General features: G+C 40.1%; 1 protein-coding gene across 2 annotated transcripts in view; it reads left to right on the forward strand.

Moving 5' to 3' along the window:
• Window positions 1–14,150, forward strand: part of UVRAG (UV radiation resistance associated) — a 297,755-nt gene that overhangs the window by 260,996 nt on the left and 22,609 nt on the right. For both annotated transcript variants that reach the window (XM_029956114.1, XM_029956115.1), the window contains one exon: window positions 8,567–8,658. In XM_029956114.1, coding sequence (XP_029811974.1) covers window positions 8,567–8,658 — 92 coding nt within the window. The remainder of the gene's footprint in view (window positions 1–8,566; window positions 8,659–14,150) is intronic.

A 14,150-nucleotide genomic window follows, 5' to 3' on the forward strand; every position in this document is an offset into this window, starting at 1 on the left:
AATGGAAGTGACATGGTTATAATTGTCTACTGAGGCCTAATGTATTCTGTGCTCTAGTTTTCTTTCCTTTTACTTGTTCCGGTAACTATAAAGCCAGATCTTCCTGGTTATTTTAGTATAGGGATTTTCTTTTGCTAATAGAGAATAGCATTTGTTCATTCTTCCAGGGAAACCACTGACCATTCTTCTTCCCACATCCCGTCGCATTTATCATTTATGTGTAGTTTTCACCTACTAGCCTTCAAGAGAGTTGCACAAAAACTTAATTGCTCCCATGGAGTTCTAAACCAATCAAAGCAAAGCTGAAATTCAAGCTAATTGAAACCAAAATTCCACTTAAAAACTGCTTAGACTCTTTGGGTGGTGGTTAAGTAGGAAGTTGTTACAAAAGGTGTTTATTTCAGAGACTAATTTGAGGCAGTTAGACAGACCCAAAGCAATATTTTATTTGCCTGGGTTTCTTGGCATCCCCTTCCCCAGTCAGAAGTGAGCAGAAGGAGCTCTTTGGGGAAGTGTGGTATTGATAGTAGTTGGTGAGGGCAGGTTTTGAGGACTGTGAAATAAGATGTTTTTTAGAGAAAAGAGTACTTCAGTCTTTGAACATATCCTTCAGAGCTTCCTCATCCAGTCCCCTGCTGAAAACCCTGTAGTAGATTCTTACTGCTGACAGGGAAGATGAAGTTCAAACTCTTGAGCTTAGCGCTCTGGGCCTTCAGCAGTTTTAATGATGACCCTCTAAAACTCAGGCCTCAGGAGTTCCCATTCTCTATAACTATCTAACAGAACTCTTACCACAATCCTATGAGGCAAACGGTGTTGCTTGTGTTCTATAGACAAGGCACAGATTGGTCATGTGACTCACCCAAGAGTTCATACATTACGTGGCGAGAACAGACTGCGAGTCCAGGCCTGTCATTCCAGAGACAGAGCTGATTTACAAGCCCTGCCCTGGTGGACACTAAATAAATACCTGCTGAATGAAAGACTAGAATATGTAGGAACTTAGTAAATATAATTCTTTCTCCCCTTTCCCTGTCCTTTGTCTTTTCCTCCTTGGCCTCACTCCTTTTTTTTTCCCATTTCTGCTAATACGGCACCGGAGTTAAGTTGTTCAAGAATTACTTAATAAAAATTTAGATTTATTTCTTTCCTAAGGTATGTACATTTTAATAGTGGGTCAGCTCTACCTGACATAATATAGCATATAAGACTGAACCCCATCCTACCCCTTCCATTTTCATACACTTCCCCTGCAATGTCCAGAAGAGTATTTTCCATAGGCTCTTCCATCAAACCTACCCCGCAAGTGAACACATAAAGGTTTGGCACCCTCTTAGCCAAGTGTGAGTTCTGACACCATCAGAAGTGGGTAAAACCAGAAGTAGGGCTGGCTGGGCTGACGTTCTCTCCTTTCTCACACTGTGAATGTGTGCTGCGCAAACCATATTTTTATATCAAAATCCTTATATACTATGGTACAAACCTGTAACTTTAGAGCATTTAAAGTGGACTCACAGAACTTTGAAAAGCTCATCAAGATGATGTAGTTCAGGAGCTTTGACCTGCAAGCTGGGAATGCCTGTGTGAGCTCTAATTCTATTCCACCACTTCCTTGGTTAGAGGAGTACCTTACACTGTGGGCGTCTACATAACATTTCATTTGAACAAAGGATTCCAGAGCTATGAAAAAACTTTTGAAAATTATTTGGCTAGCCAGAGCAGGGAGGAACTTGCTCATGATCCTATGGTAGGGCTCAGTCACCCAAATCTTCTGACCACCTGCATCATGTATCAGTCTTTCCATTTCACTGTGCAGTTATTTTAAAGATATTGACATGTCATGTTCATTACTGCCTCTTTGGAGTGCTTGCAGTCAGAAGGTTACTAAATTAGCAAAAAGTAGCATTTAAAAAAAGTAAACAATGTACTTAAGATGTTTTCCCTTTTTTTTAAATTTTTTGTTAATGTTTTATTTATTTTTGATACATAGAGAGACAGACAGAGCATGAGAGGGAGAGGGGCAGAGAGAGAAGAAGACACAGAACCGGAAGCAGACTTCAGGCTCTGAGCTAGCTGTCAGCACAGAGCCTGACGCAGGGCTCGAACCCACGAACGTGAGATCTGACCTGAGCCGAAGTAGGAGGCTTAACCGACTGAGCCACCCAGGCACCCCGATTTTTTTCCCTTTAAGTTGAACTCCTCCCCACATTTTCTGGTTCTCATTCTAATTAGTTAAGTGATAAGCCATCTTTGGGTACCCACTTAATGCCCAGCCTAGTAGTAGATGCTCTGATAATGATAATATATGGAGTATATATGTATTATAATGGTAGTAAGTATCGTTTATTGAGTACTTGTCGTATACTAGATATCTTTGGGGTATTCTCTGCACTTTATCTTATTTAAACTTCACAACAGCTCTGCAAGAGAGGTAACACTCCCCATTTTACAAGTAAGGAGACCGAAACTCCTCAGAGAAGTGAATGACTTACCCCAAGTCAAACAACTAGTAACTGATAACACTGTTATTCACATCCAGATCTTTTGCATCGAAGCTCATTGCAGTGTGTCATTTGCCTCTCATTCCCTCCCCACAGCCTTGATTTAACTTATTAATAAAGATTTATCAAGTGACCACCCAGCTAGTTAAGGTTTTCCAAAGACAGCACATGCAAACTTGGTGTGGGAAGGGATTTGGGGAGTGACGTAAAATGCTCCCTCATCCTGGAGTAGTCAGAGAAAGCTACCTACAGGAAATGGAACTTGTGTCCACACTTTGAAAACACATGGACTAGGGCCAGATGGGGGCACCTGGATGGCTCAGTCAGTTAAACATTCGTCTCAGATCTTGATCTCAGGGCTCCTGAAATGGAGCCCCATGTTGGCTCTGTGCTGACAGTGCGGAACCTGCTTGGGATTTTCCTCTCCCTCTCTCTGCCCCTTCCCTTCTCTCTCTCTCTCTCTCTCTCTCTCTCTCTCTCTCATGCACATGTGTGCTGTCTCTCTCTGTTTCTTTCTCTCTCTCAAAATAAATGAAGTTTGAAAAAAAAAATAAAGAATATAGCCAGATGGAGGATGCCTAGAGAGCAACTTAGAGACAGGAAATGGAGCTCTGTTGCGTACTCTATAAAAGGCTGTTGGGAAGGTTGTTAGCCAGTATGGAAAAGCTGTTATGTATGCAGGGGACTGCATGATAAACAAATTGAATATACTCATTTATGTCAGCTCCCTAATGAAATGCTACTTATTAATAGCACTAGATAAAATAATTTAAACTTGCGAACTCAGGGGGATGAAAAGAACAGAAGAAACAAGAGTGAGTGATAGTCAACAAATTTTAGAAGAATGCAAACAAATAAGTGAGTGATACACTGAGTTGGCAGAATGGAGAAAACGGAAACCTAGAGCCTTCAAGTAACCATGTAATTCAAGCCATAGCCCTCCAGAAGGACTTGGGATTTGGAGATATCAAGTACCTTATAGAGTGTAGGGTAAGGAATAGGTCTAAAAACAGGAGGATTGCTTGAAAGTCTATAGAAAGAAATAAGTTGCCAGTTCACTTCATGTACCTGCATAGCCAAGCAATTACCCCTCCCACACACCCCAATGGGAGATTGGGGGGTTACTTTCTGAAAAACATTGAACCAGAGAAGCTCTGAACTCCAAACTGCCTGGTATACTGGGGCAAGAAATAAGATACCTTACTGAAAACAAGGGGATTCAGTTAAAGTCCAACATACCAGCACCGAATTCCCCCAACCGCTTTTTCCTACTTTAACTCTCAGAATAGGATCCATATTATATTCCTGGGCAGAAGATTGGAGGATTCCCTCTGGAGAAATATAGTTCCCAGCAGCGAGAGCTACTGGGATTGACATGTGCCCCATAGAAAGGGCTATATATAATGGAGTATTACATGGCAATGAGGAAGAATGAAATATGGCCATTTGTAGCAAAGTGGATGGACCTTGAGGGTGTCATGCTAAGCGAAATAAGTCAGGCAGAGAAGGACAGATACCATATGTTTGCACTCATAGGTCTAACAGGAGAAACTTAACAGAGGACCATGGGGAGAGGAAGGGGAAAAGAGAGCTGGGGAGAGTGAGGGACACAAATCATGAAAGACTATTGAATACTGAAAACGAACCATGGACTGAAGGGGAAGGGGGAGGTAGGGAAGGGGTGATGGTCATGGTGGGGGGCACTTGTGGGGAGAAGCACTGGGTGTATTATGGAAACCAGTTTGAAAATAACCTATTAAATAAATAAATAAATATATAAATAAATGGGCTAGGTTTCAATCCTCACTCACTCTAAAGGGAAATCCCCCCAGTCAGCAAGCACTGCATAGACTATCTGATGAGTTTTTAAAACTCTCATTCATAATGCCTTGAAGGTTTTCTTTAATCTAAAAGAAAGAGGAGGAAGAAGAAGAAAGAAACCCAGAAGTAACAGAAAATAGAGAAAGATGACAAAATACTACTATTGCTGTTAATAACAGTAATAATAATAATAATAATAATAATAATAAAGAATTAGAGAATAAGAGTTTTCATATTGAAAGGCCTTACGAAGTACCCAGCACAATGAATTTAAAAAAAAAAAACAAACACCAAAACAGAGGCTTAGCACTATGAACTTTTAGAATGCTAGGGTTAAAGAATAAAATCCCAAAGACTTCCAGAAAGAAGAATCAGCTCACATACAAAGGATCAGGGATCAATGTTATCAGGTTTCTCAGTTACCATATGCAAAGTTAAATGGCAATGAAACACTATTTTAGAAACTTCGAAGGGAAATTATTTCAGCCTTAAATTTTATACCCAGGCAAACTATCATTCAATTGTGAGAATAGAATAAATGTATTTTTAAATATTCAAGGTGTCAAAAAATCCCTCCCATGCTCCGCTTCCCCAGAAAGCTGTTATAGGGTATGTGCTACCGTGATGGGGCAGTAAATCAGGAAGGAAGTCATGAGATCTAAGAAACAACAGCTTTGGCGCACCTGGGTGGTTCACTCAGTTAAGCGTCTGACTGCTCAGGATCTTGATCTTGCAGTCCATGAGTTCAAGCCCTCCATCGGGCTCTGTGCTGACAGCTCAGAGCCTGGAGCCTGCTTGGGATTCTGTGTCTCCCTCTCTCTGCCCCTCCCCCAACTCTCAAAAATAAACAAACATTAAAAAATATTAAAAAAAAAAGAAAGAAAGAAACAACAGCTTTGACATGGAAGAGATGATGGGGAAGGAAATTTCTGAAAAGTGAGCAGTGGAGAAGGCCTCGAGAGTAGCAAGTTCAGAAGGGAAGAGAGAAAGGGGTGCTTCCAAGGGGGAAATGGACCTGGTGGGTTATGTGGTGTATTTAATCAGAGTGAGAAGAATTTTAAGGTTTTGTCCTAGTTTGGGGGGATCTAGTGATAAATATGTAAGTACTCAACAATTAACACTGTCTTCAAGATAGGTATCCAACAAGTAGGAAAAATGACAATTATCACTTCAGGAAAAGCAAACCAAAGAAAGTTCAAAAAAGGAATAGTATGTTGCTACATGGCTTAGCAGTGAACAGTATTTCTGCAGGTATTTACCTTATTATGTTTATATATTATATATATTATATTTACCATATTATATTTATATTATTATATATTGATCTAATAAAAATTGTGGCATTTAATATCTTGAGGATGAAGAGAAGTATATTTGGGAGGGTAGAGAGTTAAATCCTCCTCTTTAACAGAAAGTCAGTAGGTGATGTATGGGAAAGGGAGTAAGATGTTTGTGTAAGAGAACAGTAATATAAAAGCTAAATCTTTAGTTTTCATACTGGAACGCAGTAGATAATGTTTAAAACTGGGAAGAATAGGAAAGAATAGGAAAATTAATATGTTTATTGTAGCATTATTTATAATAACCAAGATATGAAAGCAATTCAAGCATCCATCCATAGGTGAATTAAAGAAGATGTGATGTGTGTGTGTGTGTGCACGCGCGCGTGCGCACAATGGAATGTAAGATGTCACACACACACACACACACACACACACAGGAATATTACCCAGCCATAAAAAGGAATGAGATCTTGCCATGTGCAACAACATGGATGGACCTGAGTGAAATAAGTCAGTCAGAAAAAGACAAAAGAGACAAACAAGACAGACTGAAATACAAAGAACATTCACTGGTGGTTGCCAGAGGGGAGGTGGGTGGGAGATGGGTGAATAGGTGATGGGGATTAAGAGTAAACTTCTTGTGATGAGCACCGACTAATGTATAGAATTATTGAATCGTTACACAGAGTGAATGTTGAATGTAATTAACATAACAATTATATTAATTATACTTGGATTTAAAAAATAAATTAAAAAAAGATTTTTTTAATCCAGCCTTGACTTTGTCCCTGATCAGCTGTGATTACTGAGCCTTAGTTTCTTCATTTATGAAAGGAAGGAAGCTGGAAAAATGGTCTCCAGGATCTTCTTAATATATAATATCCTAGGATTCTGTGATAAAAAATGATAATGTTATACAGCAAATGAAGAGTTAAGACCTGGGTAGAAGCTTGGAATTCCCATGTTTTCCTTTTCTGGTTGAAATCAGACTTGAAGAAAAATTTTCATTGTGGTCTGTGAAAAGAATTCAACACCCACCTTCCATTGTGGAGCCTGAGAGGCAGGCAGTTGACTATGTACTGGATCAGGGACACATAGCTTAGTGTTATTTCTATGGGTGGGTTTTTTTTTTTATATTTAATATTTTTCAGTATGAATCACAGGTGAAATTTCCATGCCATGTGTAAACAATTTCACTTTTTTATTGAAACAATGAATTCAGGAATGTCACATTGGGATATCAGCCATTTTACTTTTATCAATGTATGGAAAAAAATGCTTTTATACTAATATAAGAAATGATGTCATTTAATATGGAGTAGATCTTATAATTCAAGGTCAACAAATCTCAGGAGGTGATTTAGGTCACCAAGCTAGCTTTGGAAAAGGAAAAGAATATTTTCCCTTTGTCTTCTCAAGTATTTCAGCCAATTTTCTTCTCAGACTGTGGGGTAGATCGTGGAATAGCATGGTTGTTAGAATGAGGCTCTAGCTAATAATATTTCTGCTATTAAGACATGTGGTTCTGGAGAATTTATTTCCCCTTTCTGGGCTTCAGTTTTCCCATCTGCAAAAGGAAAGGATTGGTTTAAATAATATTCAAAATACTTTTTAGTTTTAACATTCTGTGTTTCGCCTCCCTTACTTTATGTGTATAGTCAGACCATTCGAGAGATCTGGTTAGGCTTGGGGATTTTTCTTTAGCAGTTCAGGGTAGTGAAAGTAAACTCTATGTTAAGTGTCACTCACACTTAAGTAAAAAAATCAGTTAAGTAGTTAATACAAAAAAGAAAACTTTGATTTTGTTGTTGTTAGTAGCGATTTCATTTTGGGTTTTTTTTTTTTAATTAATCTTTAAGTAATCTCTCCATCCAATGTGAGGCTCGAACTCACAACCCTGAGATCAAGAGTCTCATGCTCTACCAGCCAGGAGCCCTAGTAGTGGTTTTATTTTTTAAAAGAGGAAAATATTTAGAAGTTTGGCTTAGCCACTTCTAAATTTAAGTTCTAGAAAAGTAAAACCTCAAGACTGATTATCCTTCATGTTAGTACACCAGTATACAGCTAACAAAGTACTTTCTTCATATATATCATATCATTTGAAAAATATATTTCTACTATTGTTGTAATTTAATGTGTATTTAATGGTGTGTGTATGTGAGAGAGAGAAAGAGAGAGCGTGCAGGCATGTGAATATGCATATATACTTACCAAAGATCTCTGTTACAACCAGTTAATGAAGCAAGAGGTAGTCAGAAACAGAATTAGAGAAGCCAAGGAACAGACAGATGAAAACCATCTAGCAAGTTTCCCAAGGTGCATAGAAGGACCTAATTTTAGAAAATCAACTTCAGCAGAAATAAGTAAAACTAAGACCAGATCCATCCACAGGCCATAGTTTCCTCATACCAACTCTACAACTCTATGGCCTGATTCTGGACAAAAAGAAAGTTTGGGATATAGAGAAAAACAGAGCACAACTTCATTCACTTGTTTAATAAGCATTAACCGAGCACTAGCACTGTCAGGCACCGTTGGGAATTAGAGGTGAACACAACATTGCCCTTCGTTATACCAAGGGAAAAGGTCAGAGAAAGAAGGGCAAATGTGCCCAGGGTATCTACTGCCAGCCTTCAGTATCGAAAAAGAAATACTGGATTTACAGTATATGTCCCTGGAGTTGATGCTAGCAAACCCTGCAGGACTCTTTGAAATGTGCTGATGCCACAGTTGGCCATTCTTTGTCTTCTCCAACTTTAGGAGGCAAGGGAGCAGGAGATGAAGAGGCTACCTTTTGAATACCATCCCAAAAGTATGGTCAGTGATACTGGGGTCATAGATTTATATTTCCTCTTTTGGAGTTCAAAAGGAGAAAAAAAACTCAGTGAATGGATCATGTTTGAGAAGCATTGCCTAGTATTTGCCAGAATTTCTTTTAATTCTATTTTTCCATCTTTGCAGCTAAGATATCAACATGGACTAGGGACCCCAGACTTGAGGCAAACCCTCCCTAACCTGAAAAACTTCATGGAGCATGGACTAATGGTCAGGTGGTGAGTACCTTTATCTCTGACACCCAGAAATTGGAACATGGATAATAATCTGGAGAAACTTTCCTGGCTTCCTCTTCACTCCACACCTGCTTTCTTTACTAAGATACCTGAAGGAAATGAAAGGCAGCCATTGTCCCTGTGTGGGGCTACACCCCAGTCGGGCTAAGTGGGGTGAGGCACCCTCTGGAAGGGCGCAGGCTCGAGGGGGTATTGTCTGAACACTGGGAGGTTGGCTGGGCGAGGAATCCTTGCGTGCACTGCTGCGGCAGAGATGGGGGGCAGCCAGTGTGATTCATAGAAGGGAGACAAGGAGCCCCTGGGACTTCTTTGAAGAGCAGGCGAAGGACATAACCAAGAATGAGCGTCAGGATCCGTGGCTAGGAGAATTAAGGGAAGAAAGCGGACAACGGATAGGTCAGCTTGGCGGGACCCAGTCTGAGACCAGGAGGCCCGTGCTAAATGTTTCTTATATTTGACGTCAGTGCCTGTTGTACCATGAGGGCAAGGAGCTGTTTAAAAATGTTTTGTCGGGGCAGACAGAACTCCTTTACAACGAGAAGGGGGAGAGGGAAATTCTGTTGCAAAGAAGACATTAGACTGATTCACCTGACTTACGTGGAAAGCTATTGGCTCCAGTCATTCAGTCATTCTTGAAGTGTGAATTCTTGGATGATGGGCAGTAACTTACAAAATCATGTAAATGGAAATCAAGCCTTAAGAGCTACGGAGCTGGGAGCAGTAGAGTTTCTTCTGAAGAGCACTGGCTTCTCTTCCCACTTCTTTCTCCAGCCGGCAGGGTGAACTTGAAGGTTTACCCTCTCTGAAACTTAATTTCCTCATCTGTAATCCCTGCCCTGCTCATCTCACAAGTTTGTGGTTAGAAGGAAAAATTATCTGTAGGAAGAAAGGTACAAGATAAGTTTCATTTTCTTCTGTGCCAGAAGGATAGGCCCTGAGAGTAATGAGAAAGTGACATCTTTGACCTTTACTCTGACGTTTTTTACTTTCATTCTATGTGATCCTCAGAATGCAAGTTCTGAATGTCTGATCTTAGATAGGACTCCTATTAAGCAAATGCACAACTGTTTGAAGAATTCTACTTAGAATATCAAAATATTTTATAAAAGGACCTGTGTGCCCTGAGGCTTAAGGGATGGGAATTGAGTCTTAATGTAAATAATGATGAACCAGCAGACATTTACTTAGTGTTGTCTCTGTGTGAAGTTCTGTACTAGATGCTCTGGAGGGTTAACAAGAATACAAGGTTCAAGCCCTACCCTCAAAGAATTTGTGATCTAGTTGGAAACAAGATACGTAATTCATGAAAGGTTTCATAATGCTAATGATAAAGAACCTAAAATATGTTTTTATTTTTTTAAGTTTATGTATTTATTTTGTGAGGGGGGAAGGGAGGGGCAGAGAGAGAGGGTTAGAGAAAATCCCAAGCAGGCTCTGCACTGTCAGCACCAAGCCTGATCCAAGGACTCAAACTCGCAAAACTGTGAGATCATGACCTGAATTGAAACCAAGAGTTGGATGCTTAACCACTGAGCCGCCCACATGCGCCCCCAAATTATTTTTTTCTAAAAAGAAGCAACCCACCATAGTACATAAATCTAGCTCAGTACAGACAGCAAATTGTCCCAGCATTATGTATTGAAGAGTCTGTCTTCTGTCCACTGTTTGATAATGCCACCTCTTTCATGCGCCTGCTTTACTTATATACATGGGTCTGTTTCCAGGCTTCCAATTCTGCTCCTTTGTTTTGTTTGTCGGTCTATGGGCTAATACCACATTTTTCACTATGATAAGATGTACTGCCTTTATGTCCTATTGAAGTTTGAGGATACCCAATAAATGCTGTCTCCCCCTGATATGTGGAGCCACTTGAGGGGGATATACAAAAGACAGAGTCATAGAAGTCAAAATGTCAGTTTCATTACTAATAAAGCCTTTTGGAAAATGTGGATTCAGATCTAAATAAAAAAGCGTTTGCAAAGATATCTCTCAAAATACAACTTCCCCTCTCGGCCACATGGTGAACTGGAGAACCCCAGGCATTCCTCACAGAGGCATGCCCTTGACCGCTCTGCAGGGAGCAGTCAGAGGCTCCTGTAGGAAACCTTGTGGGGCTAAGCCAAGAGAACCCACAGTTTACTTTTCCCTCTAAATGCACACTTCAGAAAAGGCCCTTCTCCTCAAAGAGAGTGAGAGAATGGAGAGAGGCCAGGAGGGCTACACCTAAATCATGTTCCTTCACAGCAAGGGAGAAGGAGGGTCCCCCCGACTCTCTCGATATCTGATAGGGTGAGGCTCCTACTTGCTGTTCTTCAAAACTTCTGGCTTTTCTTAGGAATTGTATTTGCATGAGTTGATACTATGATGCCAAGCCTTCCTTACTGTGAACTTGGTATCTCTTTATATGTTTTCTTTCATTTTTTAAAAATGTTTATGTATTATTTTTGATAGAGAGAGCATGGCAGGGGAGGGGCAGAGGATCTGAAGTGAGCTCCACGCTGACAGCCGAGAGCCCAGTGTGTGGCTCAGACCCACAAACCTCGAGACCACGACCCGAGCTGAAGTTGGGTGCTCAAATGACTGAGCCATCCAGGCCCCACTCTTTCTGTTTTGTTTTGTTTTTTTATCTTTATTATGGAGAGAGAGACAGAGACAGAGTGTGAGCAGAGGAGGAACAGAGAGAGAGGGAGACAGAATCTAAAGCAGGCTCCAGCCTCTGAGCTGTCAGCACAGAGCCCAGTGTAGAGCTCAGACTCAACGAACGGTGGGATCATGACCTAAGCCGAAGTTGAACAGTTAACTGAACCACCCAGGCACCCCCTCTCCTTCTTTTTTCTGTTTGTTAAATCTTTTATGTTTTATTTTGAGAGACAGAGAAAGAGCGTGAGCAGGGTAGAGACAGAGAGAAAGAGAGAGAGACAAAATCCAAAGCAGACTCCAGGCTCTGTGATTGAAACCATGGACATGATATCATGACCCCTGAGCTGAAGTCAGCCTGTTTTTTAAAAATGCTTCAATGAAGGCTTAAAATTTTGTTCATAAAGATCTTATACATCTTTTATTCGTTTCAGGCAGCTTAGCATTTTGGTTGCTATTATAAATTTTTTATTATAGCATCTAACTTTTTTGTGGCTAATAGACAGGAATACCACTGACTTTTCTATTTTGAGAGTACATACAGCAACCTTGCTAACATTAATTCCAGTTGTTTGTCTTAGGTTATCTTAGATTTTCTATGCATACAATCATTATTTTAGTGAATGATGATATCATTTCTTCCTTTTGATTTTTATTTATATTGGTTTTTCTTGTCTTCCATTTTATTGTGGAAGAGGAACACTGATAGTGAATAGCCTTGTCTTATTCCTAACTTTACAGAGAATGCTTCTAACTTTTCACCACTAAATACTATATTTATTGCAAGTTTAGATAGATAGCCTTTATTAGCAAAAGGACATTTCTCTCTATTCCCAGCCCAACTAAGAGTTGTTTTTTTAATCATGAATGTATGTGGTTTGGGATTTTTTTTCATTTTTTTATTGTTTTAAATTTTAATTCCAGTATAGTTAATAGACAGTGTTGCATTAGTTTCAGGTGTAAAATATAGTGATTCAACACTTCCATACATCACACAGTGCTCATCACAAGGGTCCTCCTTAACCTCATCACCTATTTCACCCATCCGCCTCCCGCCTCCCCTCCAGTAACCATCAGTTTGTTCCCTTATGGTTGAGAGTGCTTCATGGGTGCCTGGGCAGCTTAGTCAATTAAGTTCCCAACTCTTGATTTCTGCTCAGGTCATGGTCTTGTGGTTCACGAGCCTGAGCTTGATTGAACTCCACATCAGGCTCTGTGCTGACAGCTCAGAGCCCGCTTGGGATTCTGTCTCTCCCTCTCTCTCTGACCCCCCCTCCTCACATTCTTGCTCTCTCAATATAAATAAACTTTAAAAAAAAGTGTTTCTTGGTTTGTCTCTCTTGTTTTTCCTTTGTTCATTTGTTTTGTTCCTTAAATTCCACATATGAATGAAATCATATGGTATTTATCTTTCCCTGACTTATTCCACTTAGTGTAATACATTCTAGCTGCATCTATGTCATTGCAAATGGCAAGATTTCAGTCTTTTTTAGGGCCAAATAATATTCTATTGTATATTTGTGTGTGTGTACTGAGTGTGTATATTTTTATCAAATGCTTATTCTGAATCTATTGAGATAACACTGTATTTGTTCTCTTTACTATACTAATGTGTTAATTAGTAGTAATACATTTTCTAATGTTAAGCCATCTTTGTCTTCTGGGATGTATTCTACCTGGCCATATGTATTATTTTTTCCTATATTATTACATTCATTTTGCTAATTTTTAGAATATGTACCTTTGTGAACTGGTATGAGGCTAGCCTAGAATTTTCTGTTCTCACATAATAATCCTTGTCTGATTTGGGTAACAAGGTTTTAATGGCCTTATAAAATAAATTAAGGATCTTTCCCTTTTATATTCTCTAGAACAGTTTATATAAGGTAAAAATTATATGGTGAAGATCTGATAGAACTTAGCAAAAATCTAGTGGTTTTTTGTTTGGTTTTGTTTTTTTGATGAGAGAGGAAGGTGCAGATTTTTAACTACTGGTTTAATGATTAAACGCCTATTTATGTTCTATTTTTCCAATTCCTCATGAGCTCACTCTAGTCTGATCTCCAGTTCTGTCAGTAGACTGAAACTCCTTTTATGTAGGTAGATGTCTACTGAACTCTTGTGCTACAGAAAGGTCACTTTTCTGTCCTTACACTGTTCCTCGACTGGCATTTGGCCTTGCCTGAAGCATTCTTTTCGTGGCTTCCTTAACACTAACTGCCCTCCCCTGGTTTTTCTTCCTTTGGCTGCTCTTTCTCTGCTTATCATGTCCCTCCTCCTTTATTTGATCATTAAAAATGGAGCTCTCCATGGCCCCATCTTCGGTCTTGCTCTCTTTTTCTCTCTCTACTCTCTTCTCATGTGATCTCATCCATTCCCTCATCTTTGAAAATCGTCTGTATGCTTATGACCCCCAGAGTTATACTTCCATCGTGACTGTCTCCTGACAACTGTGTGCAGCCAGAGACCAACTTGACACCTCCCCGCGCCCCCCCCCCTCACCGTGGAGTATCACAGGCGCCTCAGCCTGGACATACCTGCAAACGGCCTTCCTCTCTCTTCCTGTCAGCAAACGCTCACAACGGGGCATGATCTTTGATTCCCCTCCCACCAGATACAGTCCGACTCATCAGCAGACCCTGCCATCTCTCCCTGCAAAGTGTGTATCGAATCCGACCACTGCCCGCCGTGTCCACTACACCCACCCCAGTCCAGGGCACCAGCTCCTCTGCCCAACACTGCACTAGTCCAGTTTTTTTTCCTAATTTCCCTCTTGTCCTGCTGCCTTTCTTCGTTCCCCACAGTAGCCAGAGTGGTCTTTTTACATTTCAGCATTA

This window comes from Suricata suricatta, chromosome 11 (genome assembly GCF_006229205.1).
Source record: "Suricata suricatta isolate VVHF042 chromosome 11, meerkat_22Aug2017_6uvM2_HiC, whole genome shotgun sequence".
NCBI classification, from domain to species: domain Eukaryota; kingdom Metazoa; phylum Chordata; class Mammalia; order Carnivora; family Herpestidae; genus Suricata; species Suricata suricatta.